This window comes from Andrographis paniculata, unplaced genomic scaffold (assembly GCF_009805555.1).
Source record: "Andrographis paniculata isolate CXL003 unplaced genomic scaffold, ASM980555v1 Contig77END, whole genome shotgun sequence".
In the NCBI taxonomy this organism is placed as follows: Eukaryota; Viridiplantae; Streptophyta; class Magnoliopsida; order Lamiales; family Acanthaceae; genus Andrographis; species Andrographis paniculata.
In genome coordinates, this window is record NW_026137614.1 from 2,265,813 (window position 1) to 2,281,836 (window position 16,024).

General features: G+C 34.0%; 2 protein-coding genes across 2 annotated transcripts; both read left to right on the plus strand.

Annotated features, from left to right (window-relative positions):
• Nucleotides 1-1,685: 1,685 nt before the first annotated feature.
• Nucleotides 1,686-8,167, plus strand: LOC127239362 (oxysterol-binding protein-related protein 3C-like). The gene is made up of 10 exons (XM_051257466.1): nucleotides 1,686-2,041; nucleotides 3,529-3,622; nucleotides 4,149-4,265; nucleotides 4,380-4,452; nucleotides 4,553-4,671; nucleotides 5,121-5,242; nucleotides 5,396-5,572; nucleotides 6,260-6,404; nucleotides 6,545-6,723; nucleotides 7,667-8,167. Exons 1-10 carry the CDS (start codon nucleotides 1,941-1,943, stop codon nucleotides 7,908-7,910), a joined length of 1,371 nt encoding a protein of 456 aa, XP_051113423.1. The 5' UTR covers nucleotides 1,686-1,940; the 3' UTR covers nucleotides 7,911-8,167.
• A 3,074-nt stretch (nucleotides 8,168-11,241) lies between these two features.
• Nucleotides 11,242-13,977, plus strand: LOC127239187 (uncharacterized). The gene is made up of 3 exons (XM_051257215.1): nucleotides 11,242-12,611; nucleotides 12,797-12,813; nucleotides 12,944-13,977. The coding sequence occupies exons 1-3, from the start codon at nucleotides 11,242-11,244 to the stop codon at nucleotides 13,975-13,977; spliced, it is 2,421 nt and encodes an 806-aa protein (XP_051113172.1).
• Nucleotides 13,978-16,024: the final 2,047 nt, after the last annotated feature.

The window sequence follows — 16,024 nt, forward strand, 5'->3', positions numbered from 1 at the left end:
GGAATGTTAATTATATATTCAACTATTTTTAGTACTTTTTGTATATATGGGAGAATTGAAGGGACTATCTAAATTTTTTTTATACCAAAATAAAATTGATATGCTGTATAGTTAGGTAGTGCTAGAAAGTTGAAGAAGTTTTGCCTGAATACTTTTAAAACTATTCATCAATATTAATTTTTAAATATAATCACACCACATATTTTTTTTCATTTTAAAGGTATAAAATTTAATAATATTCCGTCCCCATAAGAAGAGTACCGTGAGTTTTTTGCACGTTGATATTTGAATATTAATTGTTATATCAATACATACTCCAAATAAAAAGAAAATGATAAAAATACATTTATTAATCTTTGATAATAGAAATATTGACATTTGAAGAATAAATATAAATATAAAGATATTTTTAAAATACAATGATCCAAAACTCAAATGTTGCCTTTTTTATGGGAATGAGGTAGTATTTAATTTATTATTATTTTTTTTAAAAAAAACTTTGAAAATATATATTGAAACCGGATATATATTTTTATTTAAAATCCGTTTATTTAACAATTTTTTTAAAAAAATTTTTACTGTTTGAACTCTGCATTTTTCGAAAAAAATAAATTTTTTTTCTCACAAAGTATCCGATATTAAATATTATTTTAATACTAAATTCAAACAAATTATTTTCAAACTCAACAAAAAGAAACACACCATTAATTGATGACATTTATTAGTTTAATTAATATTTTAATTTTTAGTAAAATAAAATATAATTGTGTTTCTTTAGTCAAAAAATTCTCAATTTTCTACTATTTGAAAACGTTTCCTAAAAAAAATATTACCTCCTTCTATCGCCAACATCTGTTCACAGTCAATCTATCAATTTGCATTTGACGTCATTGTTTTTAAATTTAAAAATATCGTTATATTTGTATAATTTTTTGTACAAATATCATTACATTACTATTATAAGACACCAATAAAAATATTTTTATCATTTTTTCTTGATTTATATTATATTTTGATATAATAATTAATATTCAAAGATTAATATAAAAAAACAAATGAATAAATTAGCAGTGAACTAAAATAATACTCCCTCCATCCCAATACCATGTCCACGTTCCCATTTCTGTCCGTTCCACATACCATGTCACTTTCATTTTCTGAAAAATGATTACACATTTTAATCTCATTTTAAATTTTTAATTTTTTTTTAATTTTAATTTTAATTAAACTAATTAGTTATCTTAATCTTAATTTATAATTATTTATATTATAAAATAATTATTTTCACAGTACATTCTTAATTATCTACTAATTATACACAATATTTGAGACGAAGAAAATATATTTTTCCATTTATAAAATATCGCATAATATGTTATTTTAATGTTAAATTCAAACTAAAATTTTCGACGACTCGTCGAAGAAACAAACCCTTAAGTCATATTAGAACTGTGGGTTTAGAGATTTGACACGGTCAAACTTAGTAAACGTGGACCCATGGCCTGCAATAATCCCGTTGATTACTCCGGAGGGTCAATGATTTAATCGGCGGCACGCGCCGGCGGCCGCTTCCAATCACATGTGAGGTGTAGATCCACGCGCGGGGCTCGCACGTGGATTTTCTAAGGAGGAAATTAGAAAGCACGAACCGCCAACTTGAAGAATTGTAGTTCCACTCTGTATATGCTTTGTTGTTTTTCCACATTTGCCCCTATGTTTTTGTAGATATGGCCAATCTGAATCGAATTCATTTCGGTATTCAGAGGAATCGCCGATCGATCGATCGAATCGAGGATTTCAAAAATTGATAGCGCGCAGACCGGTCCAATCCTGATTTTTTGATAGTGCTGGGATTCGATTTGTATTCCTTCTGTAATTTGGAATATATTTGAATCGGATTTGAGTTAGGTAATTTGAATTAGATTTTTCTTGCGGAAAAAATGGGTAGTCCGGAGAAGAATCAGAGCAAAGGGGGATTCTTTGCGGCCATGACATCGGGGCTATCGATTTTCGGAAACGCCATGCACAGATCCGTCAACGGGTAAATAGCTGTAACTTCTGCTGTTTTTAAGTTTTTTGGATGCAAAATCAGGTTTTTTAGTGTACTCAAGAGTTTTGTTTTTATCGAATTTATTTCTGTCCGTGCACTTGTAGTTTCGTTGATGTTGACGAGTTTCAATTTGGAACCTTGCTTCACTAATGATGGAGCTTACGATTTACTTGGTAGATTGATGAATGCTGCAGCTTCAGCATAGTTGCGATTTTACTGCCTAATAGGGTCCAAGTGATTGGCATGTCGATTGCGATCTTAAATATAAATCTGGAAGTAATAGATATCTCGAGTTTGTGTATTCATACATTTGTGAAGTTTTCTGGTGGACACCCAAGGGTTTTGGTACTCAAGATGTCATTTGATTTGGTATGTTTGAGATGTGAAGGAAAAAAAAAACTGTTTTGTTCTTGATTATAAGCATTTTTTTTTTTATAAAACAATGTAAAATCGAGTGAGTTATGTGTCCTTACTCATTTCCTCAGAGCATTTTGGAGGTTTATTTTCTACTCCTTCAATAAAACCAATGTTAAAATTGAGTTCTTAGTTTAGTCTTTTGGTCAAATGTAAGTAGTGCAGAGGATAAATTTGACATCAGAATTGTATTGGTTTTGTGCTGTGGTGGTTTCATTTGCATTGGCTTCATTCAACAAAGCTTGTTTGGATTCTCCATTTCAATTTAAATTACACATCCAAACCCGCCCTTTTGGTGTTTATTATTTTAAATATCCAAAAATTTACAATGGCTAAAGAGGGCACGTATGCTATACTTTATTGTACATTAGCTATGGAAGGAAAAATTAAATGAAAGACTTGATTGGAATGCTATCCTAATGGTTGAAATGGAGTTTGGTTTTCCCTTTTGTTTTGTTTCTTGGAAGATGTTAATTTTTCCATTGAATCTTGCCTAAAATTATGGATTCAAAAGCAATATATTTACTATCCAAGCTCTCTATGAATCTATCCAATATTTTATCATATCTTTTACACCCGTTCTTCTCTTTTCTTGGGCATCTTTTATTTGCAAATAGATTATTATTATTATTATTATTATTATTATTATTATTATTATTATTATTATTATTATTATTATTTTCAAAAACATAATATTGCAATCAGAAAAACAACTTTTAAACAACTCATGTATGAGATTCCAAACATAAGGACATGTTCTTTTTGCTTTGGTTATCTTTTCCTTTGTCATGCAAGTATTTCCATTTCTTTATGATAACGATGCATATGAAGAATATAATTCGTTACCACATTAGAGACAAAGTTGCTTCATACTTTTGGATTTTATTTTATTTTTTTTTAATTTCTTAGGAATTATAATTTTCCAATGAACTAAAAACAATTCTGTTGTTTCAATCTTGTTCACATTGAAATGGGTTATATTGTTTTAATTTATTCTATTTTGTAATACATGACAAGTTATAATGTAATTTATTTTAAATTTGTGTTCCTTTTTCATTGCCTAGATTTCTTGGCTATGAAGGGGTAGAAGTTATTAATCCTGAAGGAGGAAAAGAAGATGCTGAAGAGGAAGCACATAAAGGAAGATTTAGGCAGGAAGTGAGTTTTCTTGGGGTTATTTTATTTTTCTCAAAAATGATTTTGATGCCTTTTTCCAAAATAAAGTTTATACTTTTCATGGTAATGGAAGAATCAACTCCTCCATGCACTTGTACTAGGATTTCCAAATTTTATTGCAAAATTGATTTATTATACGATCATACTTTGCCATATCTTAAGACTAAATGCATATCAAAACTCCAAATCAAGTTTATGTGGTTGAAACTCTTTCCACTTTTTTATCACATTTATCCATTACAATGTTTTGGCATTGTATTAAACAATGAAAGAACTCAATTATCTCCAAATTGTGTTTGGAATATTTTTTGAAATATCAACAATACTCTTGGATTTTTTTTTTTTTCTTTATTTTTTAAAATTAATGTTTTTCTCTCTGTATCTGTAGTTCTCATACTTTATGTATTATGCATGAGTTATTACCTGCTGCATTATAAGTCGTTTTAACTGCCATGTGGATGCATGTCTATTGGTGTATGAACTGATACATCTTTTGTTTCCATCAAAGGAACGAGATAGTTATTGGAAAATGATGCAAAAATATATTGGTTCTGATGTCACATCAATGGTGACTCTCCCCGTCCTCATATTTGAGCCAATGACAATGTTACAGAAAATGGCAGAGGTTTGTGCATTATCATCGGCTGCTGTTTCTACTACTGTTGTCACAGGCTCCCACCTCACCTGGTTCTATTTATATGGTTTTTTTCATTTTTTTTATTTTTATTTTTTATGACAGTTAATGGAATACGCCCATCTTTTAGATCTAGCTGATACATGTGAAGACCCATACATGCGGATGGTGTATGCCTGTAAGTAATCTTGTTTTAAACAGCAGGGATTTTTACTTATAAAAAGTGTAATACATGAGATTTATGATACTTTAGTTTCTGCTGTTGCACTTTAATCCAGCATCATGGGCAGTATCTGTTTATTTTGCTTACCAACGTACCTGGAAGCCTTTCAATCCAATTCTTGGTGAGACTTACGAAATGGTTAACCATGATGGGATTACATTCCTCTCAGAGCAGGTGAATTGGTCATCTAATGAACTTGTGTTCTATAATCCAATATACTTTTTTATCGATTAATTTCTTCATCACTGTTCTTCCAACACTATTTTTGAATTGTGTCCCCAAAAATAATAATAAATAATACTAAATACTTTTTACAAAAATCGTAAAGTAAAGAAAAAACTTCAAATATTCATTACAAAAAGTCAAATATTTAACTTCAAAATAATATATTTTATATTTTTGACACAATTCCTTGTACCACATACTAAAAATCAATTCATCTAAAAACGTTGGATGAATCAATATTTCTCTAGAATATACTGGTTGAGATCATATCTTGTGGGAAAAGATAGGTGCTAACCACATTCTCATTTCCGGAACTTGTTGTGAATAAAACTTGTTCAAATATATTGTGTTGCTTTTATAGGGTTTAAGTTAATTTTAAGATTTTTTCAATTTTGTAGGTCAGCCATCATCCTCCAATGAGTGCTGGTCATGCTGAAAATGAGCATTTCACATATGATGTGACATCTAAGTTAAGAACAAAATTTTTAGGAAACTCTCTTGATGTCTATCCTGTTGGAAGGTATTTTTGCATGAATTATACTAGTTTCATTACACCTTTATGTATATACATATATATATATATATATATGCAAAAAGTCATTTAGCATCCTTTTTTTCTTTTATTGAAATAATTGATCCATTCTGAGTAGAATTTGTGGTATCTTCAATGCAGAACTCGTGTCACTCTCAAAAGAGATGGTGTTGTCCTGGATTTGGTGCCGCCTCCAACAAAAGTCAACAACTTGATTTTTGGCCGTACTTGGGTTGATTCACCAGGAGAAATGATCATGACAAATATGACTACAGGGGACAAAGTTGTTTTGTATTTTCAACCTTGTGGTTGGTTCGGGTATGCTACTTCCAGCTATTCTTGCTCTTTAGTCAGCCAATTTCTCTATTCCCCAGACACTGTCATTGCTTCTTCTCTGGGAAAATAATGACCGATGAGCCTAATATAGATTTTCTTTCATTAATGATTGATTTATGGAATTTTTTAATCCAAAAATCTTAAAATGAAACTAATGGAAAAATAAAACCCTTGTCTTGTGTGCATTCACTTCCCATCTTAGTTCTTGTCTCTCACGGTAGTTTATGATTTTCTTGTCATACCTTTCATGAATTCTCTGGTTCTTGAATTTAATGGTTGAGATGCCTATTTGATTGAGATCAGGTTTGGGGTAATGTCAAAGAGCAGATTTTGTTTGTACATTTGATTTGATAATGGTGCCATTTTTTGTTTCTCTTCCTCGGTTGATTCTTATGACAATGCCGAGGACCAGGGATTGTTGCACTGGTGGTTATTGGTTGTCTGTAAGAGGAGATTCTTTCAGATAATAAATTAACAGGATGCAGCTAGTTTAAAAAAAATATAATCTCAGATATAGCGAATAATTATCCTACTTTAAAAATGACTTTTTAAAACACTTCCAGTCATTATAATTACAGGAATTTTGACTGTGGAGTTGTTGATTGGTAAAATCAACCTCATGGGCTGTTTTAAAGCTGTCTCTAATATCAATATCCATTCCCTATGCAGAGCTAATAGATATGAGGTGGATGGGTATGTATACAATGCTGAAGAAGAACCTCAAATATTGATGACCGGGAAATGGAGTGAGTCCATAAGTTACCAACCATGTGATCGGGAAGGAGAACCTCTAACTGGCACAGAATTGAAAGAGGTGGGAAAATTCATACATTTACTGTTATCTGCTTCTTAACCTCTACAAAATTTGGTATATTCTGAGATCTTGAACTGATCTTTCTATTCTTTTCAACTTTGAAATTGAGGATTAAATTATTATATGAATTGCATTTGTAGGTTTGGCATGTTGCTGAAGCTCCACCAAATGACAAATTTCAATTTACCCATTTTGCACATAAATTAAACAGCTTTGACACTGCACCCAAGAAGTTGTTGCCATCAGATTCACGTTTACGTCCTGATAGATGGGCACTTGAGAAAGGTGACCTATCTAAGGCTGGAGCTGCAAAGAGCAGGTCAGTCTCTCCCCCTACACAAGCACACTAACGAACATGCTTAAATAAGAAGATTTCTGTTTATGAGCCTTGATGTTTAGCATTAAATCACCATTGTTTGTGGCTTTGTGTTCATTTAAATTCACTTCATGGCTTTTGGCTACCCCATTACACATTCTATGGAGTTAGTTATGCTTTCTAGAACAACAAGCTGCACACTGTTGATTCTTGGTTGCTATTGTTTTGTTCTCTGTACTTTTCCTATTTGAAATCAATTGACTGTGAATAACTCAAATAGGTAATTATCTTTCTTGATAATAATAATTTTTTTTTTTTTTTAAAATAGTGCCACTTAATCTATATTGAACCTTTAAGAACATCAAGCATTTAATAAGTAGAATATTTGATATGCTTTGACATGTTCTATTTATAACTGCAATATGACCTTGATTCAAAGTATCATTAGCATTGTTTACCTTCTACGTAGGCCATATTTGATTAGATAAGTCTTGAACAATGTTATATTGGTCCTAAACTTCTCTCGTTACATAATGGGTTCTAGACAAAAATTAATGTTGTGGCTAACTTAATTGCATACAACTTTTTCCGTAAGCTCAAGGCAAGCCAGTGAAAAAGGTTCTTGACAAATTAATGTTGTGGCTAACTTCCCTTTGATGATCAATTGTAAGGAATCAATCAGAGCTGTGACATCTAGTGAGCATGGCTGCATCGGAATTTCCTCAAAACACCCTTTTGAAAGAAATAATTATTTACTACATTTCTTATTGCTGGCTTGTGAAATTTTTTTTCAATTTTCTTACATTATGCATTTCCTCAATGATTACTGAATTTTTATGTACATTCTACAGTCCTTGACTAATTTCTTGTGACGGAAAATTAATTAATGTCTCACCGTTCTTGGGCCTAACTTCCATCTGTTGTTTTCATTATCACACCATTTTAGTTTGGAAGAGAGACAGAGAGCCGAAAAGAGAGCCCGAGAAGCAAAGGGCGATCATTTCACCCCAAAGTGGTTCGATCAAACTGATGATATTACATCCACTCCATGGGGTGACTTGGAAATATACAGCTACAATGGAAAGTACACAGAGCACCGGAATGCCATCCAGTCCTCCATGGCCGCTGAAGTGGATGATGTCGAGTCGACAGAGTTCAATCCATGGCAGTATGCGGAGCTGTCCGATTGAGGTAGGTAACCTTACTCGTTGCTGCAGTATGTGGATTATAAGCTTTGCTGGACTACGGTTTGGTGTGATGTTGCATTCAATTTTTGCTTGTTAGAATTTGGCCATTGTAATGTTATTTTATGGTTTTGTGGATATGTTAAAGAGATGCATCAGATAGTTGTGGTGATGAAGGGTTTGTTTTTATTTCACTGCCACTTTTTTGGACCCTTTGGGAAATTGTTCTTAGTTTATTTTACTAGATAGTTTTGGATTGTTCACTGTCTTTGCTGTGGATTTGATATTTTAAAAATAAAAAATATCCCATTAATATGATGAGTGTAGGGATGGATAACCATATCGAAAATATTGAAATATTGATTTATTTTATCGAAAATACAGAAAAATTTGGTATACTGGTAATTTCTGTGGATACCTGATCGAAATTTTTGGTATAGTATTGAAATAATTAATTAGTAGTTTTATATTTGTTTTTTTGATTTATTTATATATTTTTAATTTGGATATATACATATATGAAAACTAAGGGTTTGGATTTTGGGTTGGGATTTGAATAGTAAAAATTTTGAATTTGAATAGTTGTATGATGTGATATAAATAGGTGTTATGTGATGTTTGAATGTAAAATTGATTTTTAGTATAATATAAAAAATGAAAAATAAATGTTTGATTTGATATTTTTGGAGGGAAAACCCAAACAAACACACCCATATACCTACTTTTTACTATTATTTTAATAAAGTTTAATTTTTTTAAGTTTTTAGGCACAATTTAATTAATTGATATATTATTTTAAATAATCTTTATTCTATGTTTTAAATATTTTTATTATTAATAATATGATATCATTTTTCAAATATTTTTAAGATTTAAAGATGATATCATATTCTATTAAGATGAATAATCAACACTGTAATATTGCAGATTAATATAATATTGTGTTATTTAGATTAATATAATATTGTGTTATTTATTGATTTTGTAAGTTTTGTTGATATGGATTCAAAGATAATTTGAATAATATTTATTTCATGACATTATTATTATTATTATTATTAATTTTATACAATTTTTTAACTTTTTTAAGATGACGAGATTATAGCACCTTTTATTAGACTAATCTTGACTATATATGTTCTTTTTTATTTTTTATTTGTTATGAAGTATAGTATTTTATATAATTTTTTTATTGTAAGTATTGTAATATATAAAATTTTATTTTATATATTAAATGTGTTATTTATTTAAATTTATATTGGATTTTAATACACAAGACAAAAAATATTTTATTTATTAGTAATTTTAAAAATTATATATATATATATTACTCCATCGGTCCCTAATACAAAAAAATTTGATTTTAAAAGTTAGAATAAAAAATTTGTTATGAATTTGTTGGGTGAATTATGTATTATTGTACATATTCAGATATAGATAATGAAAAATAGTAAGATTGGCTCGCTCGCAAGCGAGCCGAAGAGTTAACTAAAACAAAATTTAAAGAAAAGTAAGTAAAGATGAGCGGTTGACAAAGCATTCAGTGGAGACAGTGGGCAAGGGATGGATGCAGCGAGAACGGTGGTGAGCAGAAGCGAGTGGATGAAGAGGAGCATATTATATATTTATATGTGAATGATAGTAGGCGAGCGGTGAGGAGGTTCAGTTAATGCTGTGTCTGCGTTGTATGTTATTAGATGACTAGGTTCTGTATGTTATTAGATGACTAGGTTCTCATGGATGTAACGAGCGAATGAGGAAGGTAAGCAAGTGAAACATATATTTATAACACGTAATGATAGAAGAACTGAATGTAATTGCGTAGAAAATATTAACACAGAAAACAACTTCGTTGGTACTTGACCTTAAGAGATTTACAACAAGATTTTAATGATGTCCAGAATCAGAACATTATAAACAAGTAATTCTACTGTCACTAGAAATTTATGTGGCTCAATAGATCCACGTTTATGCCCTTTTAATTATCATAATCTCTGTCTCATTAGTGACTTTACCCTTCTATTCCCTCTCTTTAATCACAATCAAATTCAGAACAGCAACTAAGCAGGTCGCAAGGCTCCCGCGTACTTAGCTACATTGAACTACCTAGAATCTGTTAATGAATACGACACGAAACTAGGCTAAGATAGTCGATTCTTCTATGTTCTTCCACAACGAAATAGAATTCTAATCCTAATATTTAGACGCAAATATGACTCTTGATAGGAGTGAAAAATGAGAAATCTTGATATTTCATTACTTACTAAAGAAAACAATAAAACTCTACATTACGAAAGCAGTAAATCAAAGCAAGAAAACAAAGCAGTAAAATATTTTAGAAAACAGTAAGGTAAGCGGCTAGAAGAGGAGAAAATCTCAACTCCCCTCGCCATTCCTATCTAGAGAATTCCCTTACAAAGTTGGAGCTATCGAAAAGCAATAAAAATTTATAAAAAATTGTTGGAACAATATTTTTCTCCAACTTTTTTTTGGCATATGGTTCTTCTTGCTTTTCCCCTGCTGCCTTTCCTTGTTTCCATTCAGGTTACTACAACAGACTGCCTGCAACTCTGCTGGTCTGCTCTTCTCGATTTGGGAAGCTTAGAAGAGACAAAAAGAATGAATTTTTGGGTGGTCAACCTTTGACAGAGTTCATGCAGGAATACATCATTCCACTTTCGTGCAAAGGGTTTTAATTGAGTTTGTCCTGTTGCTTTGTTTGTCTGCTTCTTGATAAGTCGTGGGGGAGTTTTTTGGTTGTTGCATGGGTTTAGAGAGAGAACTGTTGTGAGAGAAAGTAAGTTAAACCATCTCAACCCCAACCCTTCCCTTCTCCATGCATTGAAAGAGTGCTAGACACATTTACTTGCCGGAGACATCGTCGGAGGAAGAAGAGATTGGAAATCCGATCAGGAGATTCGTCCAAAGTCTGAGCAACCCTGCTATCTGCTAGTTGTCATTACGAGTTCGTGACAACTTATACCTGTGGAGGGATTTTCCTAGGTGGTTTGCATTATAGTATGGGATGAAGGAGTCTTGGGCTGTTTAGTTCATAATCAACTTTGATTAGTGAACTTCTCCTGGATTGGAATCCCCCGGATGTAGGTTGGTTATAACCGAACCGGGTTACCAAATATCTTGTCTTTTATTGCTTTGGATATTGTCCTTATTTCGTTGACAAGATGATGCTATAACTGTGATTTTACCACGCTTCGGGAGTTGGCCCTTTTGGAAAAGTGTACAAGAATTTATTGGGGTTGCACTTATTCCATCCCAACATTTGGTATCAGAGCGGTGTTCTCTAAGTTGCTGAGTAGATTCTTTCACAGTTGCAAAGATGAGTAAGGAAGGTCGATCTACATCGAGACCTCCATTGTTTGATGGAACAAGTTATCGAAGTTGGAAAAACAAGATGGAAGCTTTTCTGATGCTACAAGGTGAAGATGTTTCTGAAGCTGTTGAGTCTGCATGGTCTCATCCCATGAAGACCATCCAAGATGAAGATAATATCATCTCTCTTGTGAAGAAACCGAAAAGAGAATGGACTCCCAATGAAAAGTCGGCTGCAATCGCCAACTCGAAAGCCCTTTTCTCGATTTTTAATGCTGTAGATGAAACTCAAGCGAAGCTGATATCCAACTGCAAAGTTGCTAAGGAAGCATGGGACATCCTGGAAAATGCATTTGAAGGGTCTGTACAGGTTCGAGAATCAAAGTTGGATCATGTTGAAACCTTGTTTGAAGGACTGAAGATGAATGAAGATGAAACGATTGCTGATTATCATAACGGATTCATGGATGTTGTGAATCAAGCTGAAGCTCTTGGAATGCACTTCGAAGAAAAGAGACTGGTGAGGAAAATGCTTAAAAGTCTCACAAAATATTTCAGACCGAAAGTGATTATGCTTGATGAACCACCAAAGCTGAGAAATATGACATTGGATGAACTGTATGGTACGTTGGTGAGCTATGAAATGAACTATATCGAAGATGAAGCACCCAAAAGCATGGCTCTAAATGCTGAAGACTTGAAGATGATAGAGTCTGATGAAGAAATGGCACTGCTGAGCCGTAAACTTTCGCGAATGATTAGTGAGAAACGAGCTGCCAAGCTGAAGTTTGGGAAGTTTCAGAACAGAAATAGCTATCAGGGAGGAGGAACATCCAGTTCTCAACGAAAATACCCTGAGCAGAAACCAACTACATACAACAAGCCAAAAGAAAGATTCGATGGTGAATTTAAGAAGAAGTTTGTGGTGTCTGCAAAACCAGAGACGGTTCAAGAACCTACCTGTTATGGATGTGGTGGAGTTGGACATATTAAATCAGATTGTCCAACAGTAAAGAAGAGGGAAAAGAGAGTTTATCAAGCCACATGGAGTGACAATGAAGATGGTGAATCTGCTGGAGGTGAGGAACTGACAGAAAGTGATGAAGTGGTGGCATTTATGGCAAATGCTGGTGAAATCAGTAAAAGAAATGAGGAATCCAACCCGAAAGCTGCTGATGAGTCAAGGGAACTTGATGCTGAAGAGTTGATCGAAGCCTATGAGGAAATGGTAATCGAACAGAAGAAAGCTGTAGTGAAGAACAAGGAGATGCTGGAAACAATCTATCGTCTGGAAGATCAAAAAGAAAAACTTGAGGATGAACTTGAAAAACTGAGGAAGATTGTTGATGATAAATCTGCTGAATCACAGAAGTTGAAGTCAGAGAATTTGAATTTGAAGGATGAAAATGATAGACTTCGGAAAGGAAAAGAAAAATTAGATGAAGTCCTTTCGATTGGTAAACCATTTGGTGATCACAAAGGATTGGGATTCTGTGGATCTTCTCAAAGTAAACCAACTACATTTGTGCGTGGTGGTTTGTTAACTGATGTCAAACTTCCAGAGAAGAATTCAGTATCTGTAAAGAAACAGAATCCAAAGAAGAGCAAAAACAGAAATTGGAACAGATATCGCAGAAGAACTCAGAATGATCGATCGTCGTTATTACAGCCTACTGACTGCTAGTACTGCTTGTATCCTGGTCATTCAGCTGAGAAGTGTTTCAAACTGGCAAAGGATGTTATCAATGGGAAACACATTCGATGGCCTACAGAAGGTCTGAAACATAACATCAAAGTCAAATTGGTGTGGATGCCTAAGGAAGGTCTGAAACAGGTGGAATGCAATGTGATTCTGTCAAGTCAAGAGTCTACCAGGGCAGATCGATGGTACTTTGATAGTGGTTGCTCACGACATATGACTAATCAAAAAGAACTTCTGAAAAATTATGTTGAAGACCGAAGTGGAGATGTTATCTTTGGTGATGGTGCAAAAGGAAAAATCAGTGGATATGGCGCTCTTAAAAAAGTAGGGATTCCAAAGTTGTCGAAAGTCTACTATGTTGAAGGACTGAGTACAAACTTGATCAGCATTAGTCAACTTTGTGATGATGACTTACATGTGAAGTTCACGAAAAATTCATGTGAAGTATATGATACTGAACAAAAATGCGTGATGACTGGAGTTCGATCAAAGAACAATTGTTACTTGCTGGAATATCCTCAAATGGAAGCATTGATATTGAAAGATGATGAATCTATGTTGTGGCACACCAGATTGGGTCATGTCAATCCACAGAATCTATCGAGGATTAGCAAAATTGGAGCTATCAGAGGATTACCCAAATTTTCAAAGATCCCGATTACTACGTGTGGTGACTGTGCGAGAGGAAAACATAAGAGAGCTGTACATTCCTCACTGGAACAACGTTTCAGCAGCAACTGTCTGGAGCTGTTGCATATGGATCTCATGGGTCCAGTCGATATCTGCAGTCTTGGAGGTAAGAAGTATATCCTGGTTTGTGTTGATGACTTTTCAAGATATACATGGGTAGATTTCCTACGTGAGAAAAGTGATGCCTTTAATGCCTTTGAAAAATTTAGTACAAGGCTTATGAATGAGAAGAAATCAAAGATTGACAGGTTGAGAACTGATCATGGAAAGGAGTTTGAGAATCGCAGGTTTGCTGAATTCTGCAATGGATTGGGAATTAAGCATGAATTTTCTGCCCCAAAGACTCCATAACAAAACGGAGTGGTGGAAAGAAAGAATCGAACCCTACAGGAAATGGCAAGGTCAATTATGCATGCCAAGGGAGTTGCCAAATATTTGTGGGCTGAAGCTATTAACACAGCTTGCTATGTGATTAATCGAGTGTATCTCAGACCCCACACAGAAAAGACAGCGTATGAAATCTGGACTGGAAAGAAACCAAATGTCTCATACTTTCATACATTTGGGTGTAAGTGCTATATTATGAAGGACAGAGATCAACTACATAAGTTTGATGCTAGATCAGACGAAGGTATATTCTTGGGATACTCTCTGAATTCCAGAGCTTACAGAGTCTTTAACAATCGAACTAAAAAGGTGATGGAATCTGTGAATGTGATATTTGATGATGCCCTCTCGGAAAAGAAATCCATACATCCGAGTGATGATGATGATGATGATGATGATGATTATGAAGCCACTCCCACCAAAGTAATTCAGAGTCATCCAGATGTTCAGAATGTTCCTCAGACTCAGAATGATGTACCTCAGACTGGTGACAGTGCTGCAGAGAGCTCAGTCAGATTTGATTGGTCAGAACCAGAGTGTTCAACCGATATTACCACAACCAACTTACAACCTGCAGAGAGTGAATCTGATACTGAAGCAAGAAGATATGGTTCCAGAGTTCCACAAAACCATCCAATTGATGCAGTTATTGGTGATCCAAAAGGAGGAAGATTAACTCGAGGTAAACAAATTGATTTTAAGAATTTGTCTGGGATGAATTGTTTTATTTCCACAGTTGAGCCAAAGACAGTAGACGATGCCCTCAAGGATGAATATTGGATTAATGCAATGCAAGATGAGCTGAATCAGTTCACAAGGAATCGAGTTTGGTACTTAGTTGAAAGGCCAACTAATGTGAATGTTATTGGAACGAAGTGGATCTTCAAGAATAAATCATATGAACAAGAGAATATCATCAGAAATAAGGCAAGGTTAGTTGCACAGGGGTACACACAGATTGAAGGCATTGACTACGATGAAACATTTGCTCCTGTTGCACGTATTGAAGCAGTGAGATTACTGGTATCTGTTGCATGTTCCTTGGGATTTACTCTCTACCAGATGGACGTCAAGACAGCATTTTTGAATGGATGGATTAAAGAAGAAATTTATGTTGAACAACCAAAAGGATTCGAGGATCCTTTTCATCCAGATCATGTGTACAGACTGAGGAAAGCGCTTTATGGTCTTAAGCAAGCACCAAGAGCCTGGTATGAGAGGCTGTCCAATTTCCTGCTGGAAAAGAAGTATGTTCGAGGATCAACAGACAAGACCCTGTTTATCAAGCTACAGGGAAAAGATCTTATGATTGCACAAGTATATGTAGATGATATTGTGTTTGGATCAACTGCTGAATCGTTGAAGAACGAATTTGTGAGATTCATGGAAGCTGAATTTGAAATGAGTATGATTGGTCAGCTCAATTTCTTTCTGGGATTACAAGTTAAGCAGCTAGCAGATGGAACTTTCTTGAGTCAATCGAAGTATGCTCAGAATATGGTTGAGAAATTTGGCCTTCGTGATTCAAAGGTTGTCCGGACTCCTTTAGGACAACAGGATAAGCTATCGAAGGATGATGATGGGAAGATTATTGATCGGAAATTGTACAGAAGTATAATCGGGAGTTTGCTGTATCTGACTGCTAGTCGCCCAGATATTTCTTTCAGTGTTGGCGTATGTGCAAGGTTCCAATCAGCTCCTAAGGAATCTCATCTGAAGGCTGCAAAGAGAATTCTCAGATATGTCAAAGGGACAGCTGAACTTGGGCTATGGTATTCAAACAGATCTAGTCTTGATCTTATTGGATTCAAGGACTCAGATTGGGCTGGATGTTGCGATGATAGGAAAAGCACAACTGGTGGATGTTTCTACATCGGGGACAATATTGTGAGTTGGAGTTCGAAGAAACAAAATTCAATTGCACTATCCACTGCTGAGGCTGAGTACATTGCTGCTGGGAGCTGTTGTGCTCAATTGTTGTGGATTCGACAGATGCTGCATGATTATGGCA

What these genes read in the sequence shown, in the direction of transcription:
- LOC127239362 (XM_051257466.1), top strand. Translation starts at nt 1,941, where the DNA reads ATGGGTAGTCCGGAGAAGAATCAGAGCAAAGGGGGATTCTTTGCGGCC. An exon ending in GATGTCTATCCTGTTGGAAG is followed by an intron (nt 5,243 to 5,395) that starts GTATTTTTGCAT and finishes TCTTCAATGCAG; the next exon opens with AACTCGTGTCACTCTCAAAA. An exon ending in CAACCTTGTGGTTGGTTCGG is followed by an intron (nt 5,573 to 6,259) that starts GTATGCTACTTC and finishes TTCCCTATGCAG; the next exon opens with AGCTAATAGATATGAGGTGG.
- LOC127239187 (XM_051257215.1), top strand. Translation starts at nt 11,242, where the DNA reads ATGAGTAAGGAAGGTCGATCTACATCGAGACCTCCATTGTTTGATGGA.